General features: G+C 42.9%; 1 protein-coding gene across 4 annotated transcripts in view; it reads left to right on the top strand.

The window, feature by feature from the left end:
• The window catches only part of caskb (calcium/calmodulin-dependent serine protein kinase b), a 66,695-nt gene extending 45,957 nt beyond the window's left edge, over nt 1–20,738 (top strand). The window contains exons 13-27 of one of the 4 annotated variants that reach the window (XM_030781058.1): nt 4,031–4,108; nt 4,276–4,356; nt 6,938–7,126; nt 7,537–7,615; nt 8,346–8,431; nt 8,960–9,028; nt 9,329–9,397; nt 11,536–11,571; nt 12,638–12,834; nt 15,240–15,355; nt 17,876–17,941; nt 18,303–18,383; nt 18,706–18,908; nt 19,453–19,536; nt 20,562–20,738. In XM_030781058.1, the coding sequence (XP_030636918.1) occupies nt 4,031–4,108; nt 4,276–4,356; nt 6,938–7,126; nt 7,537–7,615; nt 8,346–8,431; nt 8,960–9,028; nt 9,329–9,397; nt 11,536–11,571; nt 12,638–12,834; nt 15,240–15,355; nt 17,876–17,941; nt 18,303–18,383; nt 18,706–18,908; nt 19,453–19,536; nt 20,562–20,738 (1,611 nt within the window). Of the gene's footprint in view, nt 1–4,030; nt 4,109–4,275; nt 4,357–6,937; nt 7,127–7,536; nt 7,616–8,345; nt 8,432–8,959; nt 9,029–9,328; nt 9,398–11,535; nt 11,572–12,637; nt 12,835–15,239; nt 15,356–17,860; nt 17,942–18,302; nt 18,384–18,705; nt 18,909–19,452; nt 19,537–20,561 lie in introns of all 4 variants that reach the window. The other 3 variants (XM_030781057.1, XM_030781059.1, XM_030781060.1) reach the window with 3 other exon arrangements.
• The last annotated feature ends 859 nt before the right edge of the window (nt 20,739–21,597 follow it).

Genomic DNA, 21,597 nt, shown 5'->3' with positions numbered 1-21,597 from the left:
TGTCAGTCAAGAGCTAAATACCAAATGAATCAGTAGACAGCCACATGTGAGACGCACTGTAACTTTTGGGTATTTTGGCTCTGACGTCTGTGGCCTTTATATAGAAAGATCAAGCTGCTTAAATAAGCATCATTTGATTTTGTGTTTCGGGGTTCAAGGCTCCCTGATGCCCCCTCCTTCCCCTTCGTCTAGACAGAAGGAAATGCAGTGAACCCTGTTCTTGGGAGAAAGTAGAAGTATCACCAGTCATTACGTACGTGGGTAATGTGGTCTAAAATGTCAAAAATGAGGCTAACATGTACATAACTCTGTGTGTGTGTGTGTGTGTGTGTGTGTGTGAGTGAGAGAGAGGATATGTGTGTATATATATTTATATATATGTATAATAGTTTATTTATTATATTACTATATATATGTATATATATATGTGTGTGTGTGTACATATATACACACACACACACACATATAAATACATACACACATATATTTATATGTATTTGATCAAAACCATGGTTCTGTTGGATTTTTTTTCCACTTTATCTTTTGTAAGTGATTGTTTGTTTCCCCTCAAACATGCTGACAGATCACAGTGAAAGCGTTCTTACTACAGGAGAACATACCACTCTATTGGTGGTTTGATCATTAAGAATAATGTTAATCATAATTTGAAGCTGGTGCACCTTTTTGTTTTTCCTTTTCTCTCTCACCGTAAGAGAGATTATATGCAATGTGCTTATCATGTGGGGCATGTATTGGTTTGACTGAGTGGACGATTATAAGAGCTTTAGTGACCATATCCGCTGAGTAACTATTTTAAATAATAACAGAACACATGGTGTCATTACTCAGACCATAAATTATAAAACTTATATTGGATGAATCCACATGAACGAATAAAGTGGATCTAATGAATCCACATGAACGAATAAAGTGGATCTAATCTCTAGGCTACTGTAATGGGGAACTTGTTTTTCTGATATTGAAGTTGTTGAGCATTGACCTGAAAAAGGTCAGAATAGTCATCATTTTGCAATCCTGAAGAAGATTCTTGAAGTAAAATGTACTGATGTTTAGATTTTGTCCACTCATCGTCATGGAGACGAGCCTTAAAATAACTGTTGGTCAAGTTTAGTTTTCTTACACTCATTTTCTGAAAGAAAACCCCTAAAAGCTCCTGGAGATGTAGTTCCCTCCCATTCTCATTTCTTGAAAAGTGTTGTTGCTGTTTTGTAGTAAACAAACTTCTGAGTTGATTAGATATTGTTTGAAGCTAAAGTGTGATACAAAATGAACCGTGGCTCAAAAACCAAGATATAAACTGAAATGTGAATAGGGGGAAACCGTGGTACCTCTTACCCACACACACCCTCGCACGCACACACACACACACACACACACACACAAATACAAATACACAACTGTGTGTGTGTAAAATACACATAATATACACATAATTTTATGTATGTGTGAGTATGTATGTGTGTGTTTAATTCTTTAAAATAATTACAAATTAGATTAAAATTTTAATTCTGTTTCTTTCCATCACATAAAGTAGCTTGGGTTGTGATAGTTTGGCCATAGCTGATCTCAGATACACTTTGTTGTAATGATTCTAACGAGGAAATTAGGATTTTTCAGATCAGTACTGATTTTGACATTTGAGGATTTAAAAATCTGATAATGATATATCAGCCAATATTCTTTTTTTTTTTTTTTTTTTTTTTTTAAGAAACACATAACATGAACAAAGATTTTCTCCAACGTTTGTTATGTGTAGTTATTTAAGAGTCCTCACCAAAATAATGAGACATAATGCCGTTTAAAAATAAACTTGTTTTATTGCCATCAATAGTACAAAAGTACAACAAAATATTACGTGTCCCCTCTGGTTTAATCATTTCCAATGCGCCGACTGTAACTACAGCTGTGCGAGTCGCGGATGTATTTCCCATTGCTTCATTTAGACAGATATATTTACCATAGCTTCATTTAGACAGATATATTTACCATAGCTTCATTTAGGCAGAATAAGTTTAATGCTACAGTTTAACCGCTCATTAACGTTAGCGGTCTTCTGCTGATAAACATGGCATTAGCTAGCTTTGTGAGTTACGTAATTTTGCAGTGGACAGCGTTTATTAGGTGCTGTAAGCGATGTTGCCAGAGAATGTTTAGAAGTGACAAGGGAGAAATGATAGGGGCATTGTTTGTTCATTCGCTGGAAGTGCCACACTATTTCATAAATAAACCCACAATGAAGTTTGTCAACAGCTTAGTCTACATCATTCAACTACCGTAACGTTAAAGGCAACATTGGTGTTTGAGTGACTGTGCTGGCTTTCACATTAATGCGGCAAAACCACACATGGCTTCTTTTTTACCTGTCATTTATTGGCCCTTATAAACGCCGATACCGGCCAATAATATCTGCACGCCGCTTTATCGGTCGGGCTCTAGTATTGAATAATGACAAATTATTTTGAAAGACCACATTTGTATTAAATTTTTTTCTTGTTCTGAGAAAGGGTAAGGACCGTTTTGCAGTAAAAGTTTTGTCTCCATACACGCATATGTATAAGCTATATATATATATATGTGTGTGTGTGTGTGTGTGTGTGTGCACGCGTGTATATATATAAACGGAACATCTGTTCAGGAAGAGAATGGTGCATCTTTTTTTAGAGTGCAGTTTCAAAAGATACACAAAAATTAATCACAGTCCTCAGCTAAGAACAAATAATTACAATAAGTAACATATAGGAGATAGGAGAGGGATAGAGTATGTTTATATGTGTGTGTGTGTGTGTGTGTGTGTGTGTGTATATATATATATATATATATATATATATATATATATATATAATTGTAATTATTTGTTCTTAGCTGAGAACTGTCTGATTAATTTTTGTGTTTCTTTTGAAACTGCACTCTAAAAAAGATGCACCATTCTCTTCCTGAACAGATGTTCCGTTTATTGCTGTGAAAAAATAAAAAAAAGAGTACCCTCAGCAGGTCAGAGAGAGAGAGAGTATGGTTGGTTTGTTTTTTCCCCTGTAGTCTTTCCCTTTCTCTGGTCCTCAGTGTTTCTCTTCTCCTGTCTTGGGCGCGCCTAAAACCAGCACACGTAACTGGAGCCAAACCTCAGTAATAATTTGAATCAGGAGTGGTAATATTGAGCTATTACAAAATTATGGTGTGTGTGTGTGTGGGGGGGGGGGGGATGGTGGACTACCTACCAAAAGAAACAAAATCTGTTAAATGTATTTTCACTCGACAAACCTCAGATATATGTTATTAATAATGGAGGGAATAATGGCTTTGTCAGACTGCAGCTTTGGGAGAGAGTATATATGAGAGTATACATTAACTAGACTCAGATTTCAGTAACTTTGGAGGGAAAGTAAGAACAGTGTGTTCTCATTCAAAGGTCACTGCGACACAGCGAATATTTACCAGCTGATTGTCTAGTTTTGAGTTTGTGTCTCTTGAGTTTAGAAAAACCTCCGCGATGTTGCAGGACTGACATGAGCAAACCTGTTTTATTTTGCTCATAAGTGGCGTTTCATCTGACAAAAAGCAGTACAACACCTGCAGTTCCATTATGATCCCACTGGTGGCACTCTGACTTACTTCCATACACACGCACACACATACACACATAACCCTAAATAGATGTTTTAGCATGTCCCCTTGAAATGATGATGATAACATTTTTTTGTTTGTTTTATCTTTTCACAAGTGAGAGAGGTGTCTCCATGCCACTTATCAGACATTTATATCCTACTGAGGACATTTGGTCCACAGTATGCCATGAGAACCTACACACACACACACACACACACACACACACACACACACAGAACTATTTCATTAAATAGTCATGATAATCATGACAAAATGACAAATGCAATGGAATTGTCATGACGCATACACACTTTTCCTGTGTGAGTGTGAGTGTGTGTGTGTGTCTGAGTGTGTGTGTGTGTGTGTTTTAGTGAGCCTTACAGTGGATCTTGTTTTTGTGTTTCAGCTCTATGATAAAATCAACACTAGATCCTCCCCTCAGATCAGAAACCCTCCCAGTGATGCTGTGCAGAGAGCCAAAGAGGTGAGCAGTGTGTGTGTGTGTGTGTGTGTGTGTGTGTGTGTGTGTGTGGACTTTTATAGCTTGTCCAGTGATTAAAACATTGAGTATGAAGAGAAAAATACTGTATTTCAAGCACAGAACATTCATTCTCTCTCTCTCTCTCTCTCTCTCTCTCACTTTGTTCCTAGGTGTTGGAGACCATCTCCTGTTACCCAGAGAACATGGAGGCTAAAGAGCTGAGGAGAATCCTCACTCAGCCTCATTTCATGGTAAGTCAGTTTCCCCCAAACATGAAAACACAGCACTCAACTACACAGGGGCTTAGATTTGTGGAAAAAATGTGTGTGTTTGTGTGTGTTTGTATGTGTTTGTGTGTGTGTGTGTGTGTGTACATATATTTTAGTTTACATTTTTAGTTTGTGAGCCAATAACAGACTTGTGACAAACTGAAGAAAAACACAAATCAGGCAGTCAAAATTTTTTTTTTTTTCCTTTTTTAATTTACCTGCACTTGTTCCAGGTGAGCCTAGCAGTACTAACGTATACCTGCTCATTACGGTAATGTTACCATGGAGACGTAGGTTATTCAGGGAGAGGGAAGGATGAGCCTTGTTAGCCTTGTTAGGGGAGGGACTTTAGTTTAGGAAGAGAGAGAGAAAGGGAGAGAGAAAGGGAGAGAGAAGGATATGACATTTCCCGGTAGAGAGGAGATGGTACACTCAGTGTAGCAAACATCCTGTTGTGGAAGACACAGGTGAGGAATTTTGGGAAATCCGAGGGTCGCTGAAGTGAACCTGTTGAAGTAGGTGTTTGTTTTCATGTTTCAGTCCATTCCAGAATTTTTTGCTTGTTCACTCTGTTGGTTTTCAATATTCTGATGATCATTTCAGGAGCTTTGATAGTTTTACACGCATGTGTAGAGGCATGGTAGTGTTTTTTTTTTTTTTTTATTTTAGACAGGTTACTGCTTTCTGTGTTGAGAGAGAATGAGATGTAAGAAGACAGAGTAAAAACTTTAAACAGCGTCTCTTCTGTTTTGGAGAGAGTGAGATATAAGAAGGCAAAGTAAAAACATTAAACCTTGAGGAACTGCTGTTATCGTGTTCAGTAGCATCTAGCTGAGCTGTGTTAGCATTGTCCCTCCTGAATTTTCTGTGTTTCCCGGTCGGAAGCAGCAGGAGGGAAGAACCTAGATATGAGTTGGGGTGTGAGTGCTGAGTCGAGCAGTTGTATGTGGCTTCTCCATCCTCTTAGACGCTGCTTAGTCTCTGACCCTGTGGATATTTTTGAAACAGCGTGATGGAGACGTTAGCAGCTCAGAGTGTCATGCTCTAACACTGTCACTGAGCTGGTTATGAGACAGAAGACAAAGGCAGTAAGACTACAGTGATGGTGGTTATGGGACAGAAGACAAAGGCAGTAAGACTACAGCGATGGTGGTTATGGGACAGAGGACAAAAGCAGTAAGACTACAGTGATGGTGGTTATGGGACAGAAGACAAAGGCAGTAAGACTACAGTGATGGTGGTTATGGGACAGAAGACAAAGGCAGTAAGACTACAGTGATGGTGGTTATGGGACAGAAGACAAAGGCAGTAAGACTACAGCGATGGTGGTTATGGGACAGAAGACAAAAGCAGTAAGACTACAGTGATGGTGGTTATGGGACAGAAGACAAAGGCAGTAAGACTACAGTGATGGTGGTTATGAGACAGAGGACAAAAGCAGTAAGACTACAGTGATGGTGGTTATGAGACAGAGGACAAAAGCAGTAAGACTACAGTGATGGTGGTTATGGGACAGAAGACAAAGGCAGTAAGACTACAGTGATGGTGGTTATGAGACAGAAGACAAAGGCAGTAAGACTACAGTGATGATTATGATGAGTGGTGGTTATGATGATAATAATAATGATGGTGATTGTGATTGTTGTAATGGTAATAGTAATGATGATGATGATGATGATGATGATGATCACCGGTATATAGTGATTGTTACTATGGTGATGGTAACAGTGATGATGATGACGTTGATGATGTGATTATGGTGGTAGTAATAGTGATATTTGTGATGATGTGGATGATGATTGTGGTAATGATGCTGATATTATTTATGGTGATGGTAATAGAGATGATGTGATTGTGGTGATGTTAACAGTGGTTTCTCTCTCTCTCTCTCTATCTCAGTGTGTTAATGTCATGGTCAGTAGTGGCAAAAAGAGGATTAGTGGTAATCTAATGATTTCTCTTCACTGACTGGCTCCCTCACACACACAGATACACACACACCCTCGCACGCACGCACACACACACACATGCACACGTACACGCACGTCATGTGCACGCATATAGCTTTTTTGGCTGTTTATGTTTATTTGGTCACCTAGGCAACGTGTTTATATAGCACAAAGAAAAGCTATGCTGGTGTGAGCTTTAAACAGGGCAGTTTTACACCCCCAAATGGCCGAAACCGGTATGACACTCTCACATGGTCCAGAATGAAGTCCCACACCTGGTGATGATGTGTTTGAATCTCATCTTTGTCACACTGGCCCAGTGTAGCTGGGGCCTGCAGGACATACAGCTGAACGCCTTCCCTTGGCCAGGTGTATCCAGTGATGGTTGAAAATGATCATATTGTACACACTCTGACACTTGTAACTTTAGCCAATAAAAGAGGCTGATTTCCATAGGCAGTGTCCACCGACAAAAGCTGATTGTTGTTGTGTGATTCAGGGCAGTACATAACAGTGGTTTAACATGTCAATATGGCTGAACACGGGTGTTTTAGACACAGCCGCGGCACACGCGTGTGTGGTCACGGTTCACTGAGAGTCGTTTGCATGCGCAGGCCTTACTGCAGACGCACGATGTGGTGGCACACGAGGTGTACAGCGACGAGGCGCTCAGGGTGACCCCGCCCCCCACCTCGCCCTACCTGAACGGAGACTCGCCCGAGAGCGTTAACGGAGACATGGACCTGGAGAACGTCACGCGGGTCCGACTGGTCCAGTTTCAGAAGAACACAGATGAACCCATGGTATGAAACGCAGTAAAAAGACATGTGTCCACACACACACACACACGCACGCGCGCACACACACACACACACACACACACACATACACACACACACATACACACACACATATATATGAAAAATGCTCAAGGGAAGCTTCACTCTGTGTAAGGTGACTTTCAGTTTCAGTGTTTTTGTGAAATTATATGATGCATACAGTATCGTTTTGTTATGTAGCGCTCAACAGAGGGCTAAAATATTTCACAATGAAAAAATATATTGTGTATTATTTGAAAATTATATATATATATATATATATATATATATATATATATATATATATATATATAAAAAGAAAAAAACTGAGGAAGAGATTGACTGCCAGGTTTGAAGGGCAGTGTTATGATGTGATTTCTGTTTTGACCCTGTAGGGTATCACACTGAAGATGAATGACCTGAACCACTGCATCGTAGCCAGGATAATGCATGGAGGAATGATTCACAGACAAGGTACAGCTGCTACACACACACACACACACACACACACATGCACACGCATGCACACTCCCACACTCTCTCTTACACACGCACACGCATGCACACTCACACACACTCTCACACTCTCTCTTACACACACACACACACACACACTCACACATACTCGCAGTAATACATGCATGCAAAAACACACACACACTCTCATAGCAGTACATGCATACAGAAACACAGACACAGACACACACTGACACACACACACAGATATATACGGGAACACAAAACACAGCAGTGATTCAGAAGCATACGTATGTATTTTATGGACAAATGACTCCACTGAAATTCAGGCCAGTGTGCTTACATAATGGAAAAGTGCCATAACTTCAGTCCCGTTCAGTCATAATTACTTCAGTCGAGTTCAGTCATAATTACTTCAGTCGCGTTCAGTCATAACTTCAGTGGAGTTCAGTCATAATTTCAGTGGAGTTCAGTCATAATTTCAGTGGAGTTCAGTCATAATTACTTCAGTCGAGTTCAGTCATAATTACTTCAGTCGAGTTCAGTTATTACTTCAGTCGTGTTGAGTCATTAGTTAATGTGCAGTGAGGAGGTGTCCTACTGGCCACACATAGAGATCTGTCACACTCCAGTGGTGGCACATCCACACTGTCAGAACAAACACCAGTGTCAGATCTTGAGAGACCTCCCTCTTGTTTGATCTGGATTCTGTCTGGAATTCTTTCAGGAACGCTGCACGTGGGAGACGAGATCCGAGAGATCAACGGCATCAGCGTGGCCAATCAGACGGTAGAGCAGCTGCAGAAGATGCTGGTGTGTAGAGATCCCGTTCGCTGGTCGTCTTGTCCAAACCGTCTCCATCCCACGCGGGCTTCTGCTCTCTGCAGAACCTGGTTCAGTTCATGTTTTTGCCGGTTATCAAATCCTGGAGCAGATAAATGCGTTTTGACGGCGTCTGCCGTATAACACACCATGTGAATTGAACTGAATTGAACTGAATCAAACTGAAACGAATCAAACTGAATCCGGTCGAATTGACTGCACAGGGCCGGTGGAAGAATATGACCACAAATACAGTGCAGGATACGGAGGTTGTGTGTGATGAGTAACATGAGTTGTGTGAAATGAGTAACATTTTGGTCGTGTAGGGTCTTTATTGAACTCTTTGAAGCATAGACGTGAAGTTCTTTCAAATTTGGCTTTTCATCTTGCTCTTTATTATAAAAAAGCTAAGAGCTGAAAAAGGGCTAAAATCAGAGAGGAGGTTTTTTTTATCACTTTTTTTATACAGTGAGTTTTGATTTCATTTGTTTTGATTTTTTTTTTTATTTTTGTCAATAGAGAGAAATGCGAGGAAGCATCACCTTCAAAATTGTCCCCAGCTACAGGACACAGTCACTGTCATGTGATGTAAGTTCCACCATGCAAGACACACACACACACACTTCTGACAGTCCGGAGAGCATTGTAGCTGTCCTGTGGCTGGTCATTTAGAGTAGTTACAGTTGTGAAATTTTATAGAAAAAATGTGACCCCAACCTTTGTGGAATGGTTACAATGTAAAATGTTTGTGAGTTAGAATTTGTATATATAACCATGTCTCACATCCATCATCCATTGCCTACTTTATTCTAGCCCTGTCATAGCTTTTTTTTTTGTTTTGTTTTCTGTCAAATTTGAAAATGTGATCTTTTTGGCCTGTCCTTGCAGAAGGAATCTCCAGACTTGTCCAGACAGTCCCCTGCCAACGGCCATGCCAGCGTCACTAGCTCCATCCTGGTAAGACTTCAGAGTTGCCTGTCTCCACTTCATCAGCTCCCTGCTAAAAGACTGAAGAGTCCTAATAGTTTTACATTTTATATCGATTTATGCAGCCAATCATCAGCCTAGAGCTTTTGTTCTGCATATTAGACCACTGTAGTAGGGCTGGGCAGTATGGCCTAAAATGTATATCACGGTATAATTTGAAGCATATAAGGTAACGGTATAAATCACGGTATATTCGTTTTTCTTAAAATTTCAATATAAATGCTTCTGAAGGGGTCAAGCACTGGTATGGCAACTGCATGGCAGCTATTACTGTCCTCTTAACTGTATTACTAGGACATAGTCTTCACATAGTACAGAGGTATTTGAGGAACAAGTGCACGGTGATGGCATTTGTTATGTCGGTCCACCATTGACTTTTTTTTTTCTCGTAAGGACACCCTTTGGAAAATGCCTCAAATAGTCGATAGATTAATCGATAGAAAAATGATTGTCAGTGGCAGCTAGGCTGGCTACTGTCATGACCCCCAAAAGGAGGACACCCAAGCCCAGAAAGGAGGGCAAAATGAGAAACCGGCGGACATCCAATTCAAAAGACACAAAATGTAAACAATAACCTTTATAACAGTTGTGACCAAATTGAACAAAAACCTGCTCTACAAACTGATAGGAAAAAATAAATGTTCTACTCACCAAAGATGCCTGCTTGTGATATTTGAACCCTTTCCTAGCAGCTTCCAAGATTTTCCTATTGGACAGGAATTTGTGGTACATCTCTGTACACTCCTCTGAAAAGTTCATACAGATTTGGAGCTCTGCCTTGACACTATCCACCTCAAGACAGGTTCTCTCATTTCTCCATGCTGTGCTCATCATTGGAAAAGCTTGTTCTGTGTGAGCATTGCTGCATGAGGTTGAGAAAATGTAGGTGCTCACCTTCTTTACATTCCTGAGAGGGACATCAGCTTGGCTGAACAGTTTAAGATACCTCTCCTCACTGCTGTGATTCTCTTGCTCTAGAGAACTGAAAATCTCTCCACAGTTCCATACTCCTCATATAGTGCTGCTCACATCAATGTCGGCTCGGCAAAGCTCGCAAAATTAATGAAATTCATCCTTGTATATGGTTTTTCGTTTCAGCATTTTGACTGACTGAAGTAACTTTAGGTAAACTGGACGAGATAAGTTCAACTATCAGCTGGTACCAGCGTTAACGACACCGTTATAACACTACAAAGTGCTCTCTATCACTCTGAGAGTGAATTTAAGAGTGCGCACAATTTTTATTCAGTACCATCAAAAGGAGGACAAATAGGCGTCCGTCCAGATGTCGCGCCGGACGCTGGACAGAGAGCTGAGAAACTGGACTGTCCGCCCAAAGGCGGACATATGGCAGACCCTAGGCAGCCCTAGCAGGAGTTAGGTAGTGATATTGAAGAAAACCATCGGTTACAATGAATAGAAACATTTTAGAAATCAAAAAGGTAAATTCATAAAAATAAAACAACAATGCGTTGATGTCGATGCACTTTGAGCATGGACGTCATCGATTATGTCGACAAATCGTGGCGGCCTTACTGTCGAGGCTTCCACCAGCGAAACGCCTTGCAAATTTCACCGGACCACTTTTCGCTCTGGGGGCATGGTCGCGAAAACAGCAAGCAAGTTTGGCTGTCCTGGTAGTAGCAGTCTCATTTGCATAAAGTTGGGGATTTGCCATCTCAGTTTCGCTTGCTTTGCTGGATTCGCTCTGATTTTGCCCAATCAGAGTGAATTTCGCCCCCGTACAACCTGAATGAGAGCGAAGCAGAATTCGCTGCAATGGAAGTGTACCGTGAGGGCTCTACCGGTCAACACAGTACAGTCAAAATCCAAACCGTAGGGCGGATTCATACTGGTGTACTTTCTGTGCCATTTAATACTGTCCACTCCTGCTCTGTAGCAACCTTGGCATTAAGTGCTTTGCTCAAGAGTGGAGTGGTAGAGAGCCGTCGCGGTCGCAAATCAAGGCCTTAACCATCCAGTTACTGAACTATTTCTTCTACCTCTGCCTCTCTCTCTACGCAGAGGGGCCTCCATCAGTGTCATGGTGTTCACTCCTGTTTGTACCCTGTCTGGGGTCAGTGACGTTTTGTCTTTTGTTTTTTCAGGACTTGCCAGCCACTCTCCAGCCTAAAGGACGACAGGTGAGCGAGCACTGTCTACCCCTCGTCACACACGGTTTGGTCAAAACCAGACTTGTTTTCACGCAATCAAAGCGTTTCAAGCTTTGTGGGCTGCTACATCATTGCGTTGTAGCACAAAAGCGCCAATACGTCTGTGTACCGGACAGTGTGTATCTATGTGTTTTTTTTTTTTACGTGTGTGTCTTTTTTTGTCTGTAACTGAGTTATGCTTGGCTTTCAAGGAAAGTCTGTTAATGCTCGTCATCTATTCCCATGCAAGCCCCATTCTGAATGCTTTGCTTTGTCTGCTCCGTCCATCCTAAATGAAATATTTACTCTAAATTGGTTAGCCCTTTCCTTCCTGCTAGCATCAGCTTTGTTTTACTGCATGATGTATGTATGTATGTATGTATGTGTGTGTGTGTGTGTGTATGATGCTTTCAAACCTTTAGATCTCCAGACCTACAATCAAGGACAAAATGTCCCCCAAGGTAAGCATGTTCACACGAAAGCTGTACCTGTAGTGGTAGATCCCGCCCCCCCCCCCCCTCCTCACACCTCCACGCAAAACATTACAGCCACCAATTTCACGCCAAAAATGCCACTGTCGCCCACTCGCTGACCTTTGACCTTCAATTCAGCAGCTGTAGTTTTTTTTTTTCATGATGCTCTGCTCCTTCTGTAGTTTTTTGTAGTCTGCCTGGCTCACTGTACACTCGTACAGTCCACCCCTCTGTCTGTCTGTTGTTATGAGTGGTATGGTCTGTTCTATGTTGTTCACCCCCTTTGTGTGTTGTTATGAGTGGTATGATCTGCTAAGCTGTTGATTGGCTGACTTATGCCATTGGCTCAGTGACTGACGCTAGCTGCTGATGGGTTGACAAGTTGTCGTGAGAGTTTGTGAGAACTGGTTGACGCCTCTCCATCTGCAAACATGCTGTCCTTTTTTTTCTTGATGTTATCATTGAAATCCATCTACCCTAAAGACAAACAAGAGCATCTCATCACAGTCTCAGACTGTTTTTCTCTCCTATGAAAAACACAAGAGTCTGTGTTCTGACCAATCACACATCACGTCTCTCCTCAGATCTACGTTCGTGCCCAGTTTGAGTACGACCCGGCTAAGGATGACCTCATCCCCTGTAAAGAGGCTGGCGTCCGCTTCAGAGTGGGTGACATCATTCAGATCATCAGCAAGGACGACCACAACTGGTGGCAAGGCAAACTGGACAACACCAAAAACGGAACCGCTGGACTCATCCCCTCTCCAGAACTACAGGAGTGGTGAGTGGCCAGTGAGAGAGGGCCGCGGACCCAGATCAGCAGTCGGGCTCTCTGGTGTCATGGCAAAGGACAGTCAAGTGATGCGACAAGTTCTGGAATTTTAAGAATTCTAAGAACTCTTAATGGACTGTTACCATGACAATGAGGCGACGTTGTTACTGAGAGTTTGGAATCTTCCAGATAAGGATAAGATTCTGTAAAACTATTTTTGGCCTAATTGCCCGACGACCAGTTCATTCATTACATCTGTTCTTTTAATTATTAAGTCATATTTTGAAAATCGGTAGGAGTGACATGTAATCTATGTGCAGCCAAATCGACTGTTGGTCCTAAGGTCAAAGAACACATTTTGCTGTTGCCAAGGTGTTTTTGGAAGCCAGACTCCATTAACCATGGCAGCACCAGACTTAATTGGTAGCAAACACTTTGATCATGAGCAGTTACAGAGGCTGTATCAGACACTGTGTCTGAAACATCACGGTCACATCCGGTGTGACTCAGAATCTGTTTGCTCTGAGGGAAAAGGGCTTTAGACCTAGAACTGAAATGGGCTCCGAACTGGCTCCAAGCTGTTTTTTTTTTTTTTTTTTATAGCTGTATGACTTTATGTGTTTATATGAAGGTGTTTGGGTGTGTAATCTACAGTGGCTATCTTGGGGACAGGTAGGGCTGGGTACTGAACTTCGATGCTTTTATGGCACCGACCGAATCGCTTAGATACTATTGAGTGGTGAAAAATGCCTTGTCATTAGGTACCAAATTTCGATACCTAAGGAGTAAATCTCATCAGCGTCAGTGAGCCAATAAGCATGCAGCATGCTTCTACCAAGATCTAATCATGCTGGTGATTGGCTGTCTAACATAACGTTACATGAACACGTCGTAGAGGTATGCAGGAAAAACACTACGTTACACCCAGAGATGGGGCTCACGTGTGTGTGTGTTGTTGTATTTTGAGTGGCTTGACTACAGTGTGTGTAGCATAGGTGTAAAAATGTCTAAGGGTGTGTTCACACATTGCGTCTTTTTTTTTTTTTTTATTTGATGAAGAACACTGGGCCAGAGCATTTTTTTCAGGTAGAAAAAAAAGTGGGAGCATTTGTTCCGAAAAGCAGTTGAGAGCGTTTAGTTGCCATAACAACAGCCGCTAACAGGCTAGTTTTGCTAACGACAAGCAATAAACACAAACACTTACCAGAAACTCCTAGGATCCGTCCAGTTTGACTCAAGACGGTCTCTTTATGATGAATGTTGTCATGCAGTTTAACTGTCACGTCGTACAGTTCACTGTGCTCAGAAACTAGCACAATTAATTTTTCCGCTGCAACCCTCTCCATTTTTGGTGGTTGTTATGGGAGATGACGGATCTCAAGGAGCCAAAAAATAAAACTAAAGATTTGCTTTGTGAGGTGTAATGTAGTTTTCTTTTTGTTAAAATGGATTTTATAAAATCGGTATCGAAAAAAGTATCGTTCGGGAACTGGCATTGAAGTCAGTGTATCAGTACCGGTATCGAAAATTTTTGAACAGTATCCAGCCCTAGGGACATGACTTGTGATTTTAGATTGCTCTGAGTGTGTGTGTACAGGTGTACTCTTAAGGATGGACTTGTGGATTTAATGCATACCATGCATTGAAGGCTTGTGGCTTGTAGTGTTGTTTTGTTGTGTGTGTCTGCGTGCATGTGTGTTTTGGTTGTGTTTGTAAAAGCATTTTTGGTTATGTGTGTAATTGAGGGTGTGTATTTTAGGCCTGTGTGTGTGTGTTTTGGCTGTGTGTGTGTAATATGTGTTGTGTATTTTAGGCGCGCGCGCGCATGTGTGTGTGTGTGTAATATGTGTTGTGTATTTTAGGCGTGTGTGTGTGTAATATGTGTTGTGTATTTTAGGCGCGCGCGTGTGTGTGTAATATGTGTTGTGTATTTTAGGCGTGTGTGTGTGTGTTCTTGCTGTGTGTGTGTAATATGTGTTGTGTATTTTAGGCGTGTGTGTGTGTGTGTGTGTGTGTGTAATATGTGTTGTGTATTTTAGGCCTGTGTGTGTAATATGTGTTGTGTATTTTAGGCGTGTGTGTGTGTGTGTTTTGGCTGTGTGTGTGTAATATGTGTTGTGTATTTTAGGCGTGTGTGTGTGTGTGTGTTTTGGCTGTGTGTGTGTAATATGTGTTGTGTATTTTAGGCGTGTGTGTGTGTGTGTGTTTTGGCTGTGTGTGTGTAATATGTGTTGTGTATTTTAGGCGTGTGTGTGTGTGTGTGTGTTTTGGCTGTGTGTGTGTAATATGTGTTGTGTATTTTAGGCGTGTGTGTGTGTGTGTTTTGGCTGTGTGTGTGTAATATGTGTTGTGTATTTTAGGCGTGTGTGTGTGTGTTTTTGCTGTGTGTGTGTAATATGTGTTGTGTATTTTAGGCGTGTGGCCTGTATTGCGATGGAGAAGACTAAGCAGGAGCAGCAGGCCAGCTGTACCTGGTTTGGGAAGAAGAAGAAACAGTACAAAGACAAGTATCTAGCCAAGCACAACGCAGGTAACACACACACACAAACATACACACACGCGCGCACACACACACACGTCACCGCACGATCGGTCTTACTCAGCCTTACTGTCTCACTTGGGACAGAGGGACAGAAGACGTGATTGTACTCAACCACTCCTGTCTCTGACCTGTTCTCTCTTTTCTCTCAGCACTGGCTCCTGTCAACACCCGTATGCACACGCGTCTCTTAACATCACACACATACACACATACACATACACATACATATATGCATGCATACAGGAGTACTTTATATGGAGCTTCACACTGTGTCAAACGTACTGTCTCTCTCAAACACATTGGCACAGATACATTATATCTCTCTCTCTCTCTCACACACACACACACACACACACACTAATAAACCAGGCCTGTGTGGCTTAGCGTGTTGCCTGGGTGTTAATTCCCAGATTGCTCTGTGTTCCACTTTTCTCTTTATCTGATTATAGAGACACTGCAGCCTTCTGTCCAAAGCCGTCTCCTCCCACTCCACACTGTATCTGATTACACAGACACTGTGGCCACACCCACTGTCCAAACGCGTCTCCTCCCACTCCACACTGTATCTGATTACACAGACACTGTGGCCACACCCACTGTCCAAACGCGTCTCCTCCCACTCCACACTGTATCTAATTACACAGACACTGTGGCCACACCCACTGTCCAAACGCGTCTCCTCCCACTCCACACTGTATCTGATTACACAGACACTGTGTCCACACCCACTGTCCAAACGCGTCTCCTCCCACTCCACACTGTATCTGATTACACAGACACTGTGGCCACACCCACTGTCCAAACGCGTCTCCTCCCACTCCACACTGTATCTGATTACACAGACACTGTGGCCACACCCACTGTGCCAAACCCGTCTCCTCCCACTCCACACTGTATCTGATTACACAGACACTGTGGCCACACCCACTGTGCCAAACCCGTCTCCTCCCACTCCACACTGTATCTGATTACACAGACACTGTGGCCACACCCACTGTCCAAACGCGTCTCCTCCCACTCCACACTGTATCTGATTACACAGACACTGTGGCCACACCCACTGTGCCAAACCCGTCTCCTCCCACTCCACACTGTATCTGATTACACAGACACTGTGGCCACACCCACTGTGCCAAACCCGTCTCCTCCCACTCCACACTGTATCTGATTACACAGACACTGTGGCCACACCCACTGTGCCAAACCCGTCTCCTCCCACTCCATACTGTATCTGATTACACAGACACTTTGGCCACACCCACTGTGCCAAACGCATCTCATCCCACTCACGTTATATCTGATCACCTACAATGTTGCCGTAGATTTCTATTTCTCTTTTACCCTAGTATGTGTGTAATCTCTGAAGGTCTTAGAGGGGTTGGTCAAGTACACGTGACAGATGTCCGGGTCATAGAGCGAAACCGTGTCTATTTGGGGTCACTCCATGCGTGTGACTGACAGTGCATGGCTTTGGAACCCGTCTTTAAGCTGTGTGTGCATGCCTTGTCCTCTTTAACAATACCAGTGTGTGTTATTAATGCTTTTAACGCTGTTTAGTGTGTTTAAACATCTGTTAAATATGCCTCGCGTTTGAATAAGAGTTGTACTGTGGTGTTGTAAAGCTTGGTTTATTGTGACTAATGTTAACCCCCCCCCCCCCCCCCCCCCCTCCGTTTCTCCGTCCTGTCTGTTTCTCATGCTCTCTTCCCCTAATGGCCTTCTTCTTGCATGTAAGTAACTGACTAATGGTGACTTTTATTTTGCTTTCTCCCCTCTACCCCCAGAGTCAAGTTATTTTTTTTTATGTTTTTTTTTTTAACTGTTTCTTAATAGAGTGTATTTTGGAGAGATTGTTTGTTGAAAAAAAAACGAGAAAGGAGAGAATAGCATTTTCTAGTCTCTTCATACCTTTCACTGGTTTATGCTGCTGATCAGGGCTACTGGCCTGTCAATCAAAGTGACTGACCAATGAACAGTCAAGTTTCAAAGCCCAAGTTTCTCTTTGTGGGCTTTAGAATGTCTTAGCTTCCACTCTGAGACATGCTCTCCATTCGTCTCATTGTATTTGAAGGGCTATCTTAATGGGTCGCGGCCTTTGGAAGTCTCTCACCTCAGCACAGATTTATGACTGGAATGATACTTGTTTCATGTTTCAAAAATTAAAAAAAGAACCTTGATGGTTTTAAAGAGGAATTTGACTCGTGTGAGAGACTAGGTTTCAGAACCTCCGCTTTTAGCTTCCCCGTGTATGAGCTGATAGGTCTTCACATTGCAGTCTCCTCTTGGCTCTGAAATGGGCTTATCTTTTAGGTCTTCCATACACTCATTCCAGATGTTTCTTCATGTAAATGTAGCTGAAATACTGTCTAAGTAATGAGGCAGTAGTGATATTCACCATGTGTTTCATCACGAACACACACACACACACACACACACATACACACACACACTCTTTTTTCGCACAGCCTTACCATCGTCTTCTCTCTGCCCCAGTCTTTGACCAACTAGACCTGGTCACATATGAGGAAGTGGTAAAACTGCCAGCCTTCAAGAGGAAAACCCTGGTTTTACTAGGTAAGCTCAGCTCTGATCTCGCTCTCTCTGTTCTCACACACACACGCTCACGCTCACGCACACACAATCACACATACACACACACACACATACACACACACACACACACACACACACACACACACACATACATACACACACATACACTCACACATACACACAGATACACTCACACACGTACACACACATACACTCACACACATACACATACACACACACACTCTCATACATATGCACACACACACAATCACACACTGGTCTAGAGATGTCGGGACCAATAGAATTGTAATGAATATTTTTGTGTATGTGTGAAGCATGTAATATCCAGTGAAGTCTCACTAAAGCGTGTGTTTGCTCACAGGTGCCCACGGCGTTGGAAGACGACACATTAAAAACACACTCATCTCCAGGCACCCAGATAGATTCGCCTACCCCATCCCACGTAAGACACGCACACGCATGCACACACACGCACACACACACACACACACACACAAACAAACATTGTTGATCTGAAACAAAGTTAAGAGGTTAAGAACTTTTGTGCAACTTTTTAAAATTGTAGGATTGGACATAGATGATAATCTCTGAATAATTCATTCTGGGGCAGTAACAAAAGCAGAGTGCAAATTATACAGTGACTATCGGGAGGGGGGGGGGGGGTGGGGTGTCAATTATTTCTCCAGGGCTATATACCATAGGATATATAAATGTTTCGACCCCCCTGACCTGTTGTTTTTACCTGTTTTGTGTGACTCTCACAGACACGACCAGACCCCCCAAGAAAGACGAGGAGAACGGGAAGAACTACTACTTCGTGTCACATGACCAGATGATGCAGGACATCTCCAACAACGAGTACCTGGAATACGGCAGCCACGAAGACGCCATGTACGGCACGCGACTCGAGACCATACGCAAGATTCACGAACAGGGCATGATCGCCATCCTGGACGTGGAGCCCCAGGTACTGCCGTCCCGGCGGAACGCGTCACTCACACGGTCAACTGATCTGTGGTGCTCATTTAATGAGGAAAGGGGGCGGGTGAATTTGAAAACCAGCTGGTTCCTTGGTTCCCAGGGCTCTAAATATTGACACTTAGAGTTAAGTAGGACTCAGAGATCAGAGATCCCTGTGCCAGCCAGAGGAGGATAGACTCCCCCTTCTAAGTCGTGGTTCATCTCAGGGTTTCTTCCCACTGTAGCTAAAGGAAATTCATTGAGATATCAGACCTGGCGTTTTGTATTGCTGCTTTGTGATTATATCTGTGGTTTAATACAAATTGATTTGAACTGCATTTAACTGAATCAAAACTTCAGCACCTGCTGTTATTGATGTATCAGTTTGAAGACCTGTAACATAACTACAAAGATCATGGTCCGCAGGTTTTTAGCTTTTGTATAGCCGTGGTGTGCTGTGTGTGACAGCCCTGTGTGTGTGTGTGTGTGTGTGTGTGTGTGTGTGTGTGTGTGTGTGTGTGTGTGTGTGTGTGTGTGTGGTGTCCTTACAGGCACTGAAGGTCTTGCGGACGGCAGAATTTGCTCCCTACGTTGTCTTTATAGCTGCACCCACCATAACACCAGGAATCAATGAGGTAAATGCACAACACACACACACACTCTTACATATGTATACATGCACACACACATACACGCTCACACTTACATATGCACACATGCACACAGACATATATACACATACACAAAAATACACATACGCACGTGCACACACACACACTTACATATATTCACACGCACAAGTACATATACGCACATACACACACGTGCACAGGCACTCACACATACACACATACATATATACACATACACACCAATGCACAAATACGTATACACACACGCCTGCACACGCATGTTTTGAGGTTGATGTGAGATTGCTGCTTGATGGTTTTCACTCATTTGTGGCACTAACCTGCCTGAGTGTGTCTTCTTTGAGTTACTAACTGTCTATTGAGAGCGCCACGTTTTAACACATTTCTGTTCAATCTCATCAACACTTTTTTGATTTAGCTGCTTTTCATTAACATTTTTAATTTGTTTTTTTTTGTTTGTTTGTTTGTTTTTCACGGCATGCGGCCTCTCTCACTCGTTTTGCATGTGCTTTTTGTGTCGATTTCTCGGGCATGTTCTCCCATCACACACACAGCTCCCCAGGTGGTGCAGAAAACTCCCTGTAAGTACTGAACATGGTGCGTGCGTGTGTGTGTGTGTGTATAGAAAGAGCTGCTTTGTGTGTCTGTGTGCATCAGGCGAACATGTCCCTCAGTAGCTTGGCCGTTTTCAGCCCGTGTGTTTGTGGCTGTGTGCACGTGCGTGTGTGTGTGTGTGTGTGCGCGTGCGTCTGTTTGTGTGTGTGCTTTTGAAACCCACTAATATTCCCTCCCAGTTCCTCATAAGCTGGACACTCATTACCATAGAGACCAGTTCAGACTGTGTTACTCTATATGAGAACAAGTCTGGGTTGACCTCTATGCTTATACACTGAAGAAAAAAAACCTCTCACATCCTCCCCGTCAAAGCTGCCTCAGCCTGCAGCTTTTCTATACACATTCTCATCCTCTCCCTCTCTCTCTCTCTCTCTGTGTCCCATGGCCCTGAACAGGACGAGTCCCTGCAGCGGCTGCAGAAGGAGTCGGAGGCCTTGCAGAGGTCCTACGCCCACTACTTCGACCAAACCATCATAAACAACGAGATTGACGACACTATCCGCTTACTGGAGGAGGCCATTGACCTGGTGTGCACCACGCCCCAGTGGGTCCCTGTGTCTTGGGTGTATTAATGCCCCCCCACACCCCCCCCCCCCCCAACGTGGTGACCAAGCCCCACACACACACGCACACACACACACATATATACACACACACACCAACGTGCAGACACGCCCTCATACCTCTCAGATAAACTCTTTCATATCATTCCCAGTCAGTCCAAAATAACATGACAACAACCTCCCTGCCCCACCCCAACCCGTACCCCACACATATGGGACTGCCAAGGCGTAGTGTTGTAAATATCTATACATAAATATATATAAATATGAATATAAAAGGAATTATTATGGTCCTGTACTTATAGGTAGAAGGGTTTGACATTTTATACGTTTTTTTTTTCTTTTTTCTTTTCTTTCTTTAGTGGTTTTGTTTTCTTTTTAATAAAGAAGAGACGGCGTCTCATTGCAATGATGAGCACAGTGAGGTGTTGAGGTGTGCGAGGGGCAATATGTACAGAGGTGTATTTGCCTGGGGTACGTCTGGGGCGGGGGGGGGTGGGCAGGAGACTTTAATTCTTCTGCTCTGTCTAAACTCACCAGGTTGGAGGGAACCCCCCCCCCTCCTCCAATCCAGTCCTTGGGGCGTCGTCATGACAACCCGCCCCATGGGCAGACAATAAGCACAGCGAACATGGCAGCGCCGCAATCCTCCCGCTCCTCCCCCCCTCCCCCTTATTTATTTCCAAGCTCTGTTTCCTCATTGGCTGACCGAACGGCAAGCCCCGCCCTCTGCATTGTCAATCAAAAAGAAAAAAGAAAAAAAAAGCCACCTGTGTTGGCACCTTGAGACTCCTCCCCTTTTCACCTCTTCCCTCCCTGTTTGTTTACGAAGTCTCCGTTTGCACAATGGACACCTGAGAGGACAGAC

This window comes from Chanos chanos, chromosome 8 (genome assembly GCF_902362185.1).
Source record: "Chanos chanos chromosome 8, fChaCha1.1, whole genome shotgun sequence".
NCBI classification, from domain to species: Eukaryota; Metazoa; Chordata; class Actinopteri; order Gonorynchiformes; family Chanidae; genus Chanos; species Chanos chanos.
This window is presented reverse-complemented; position numbering and strand designations above follow the sequence as displayed.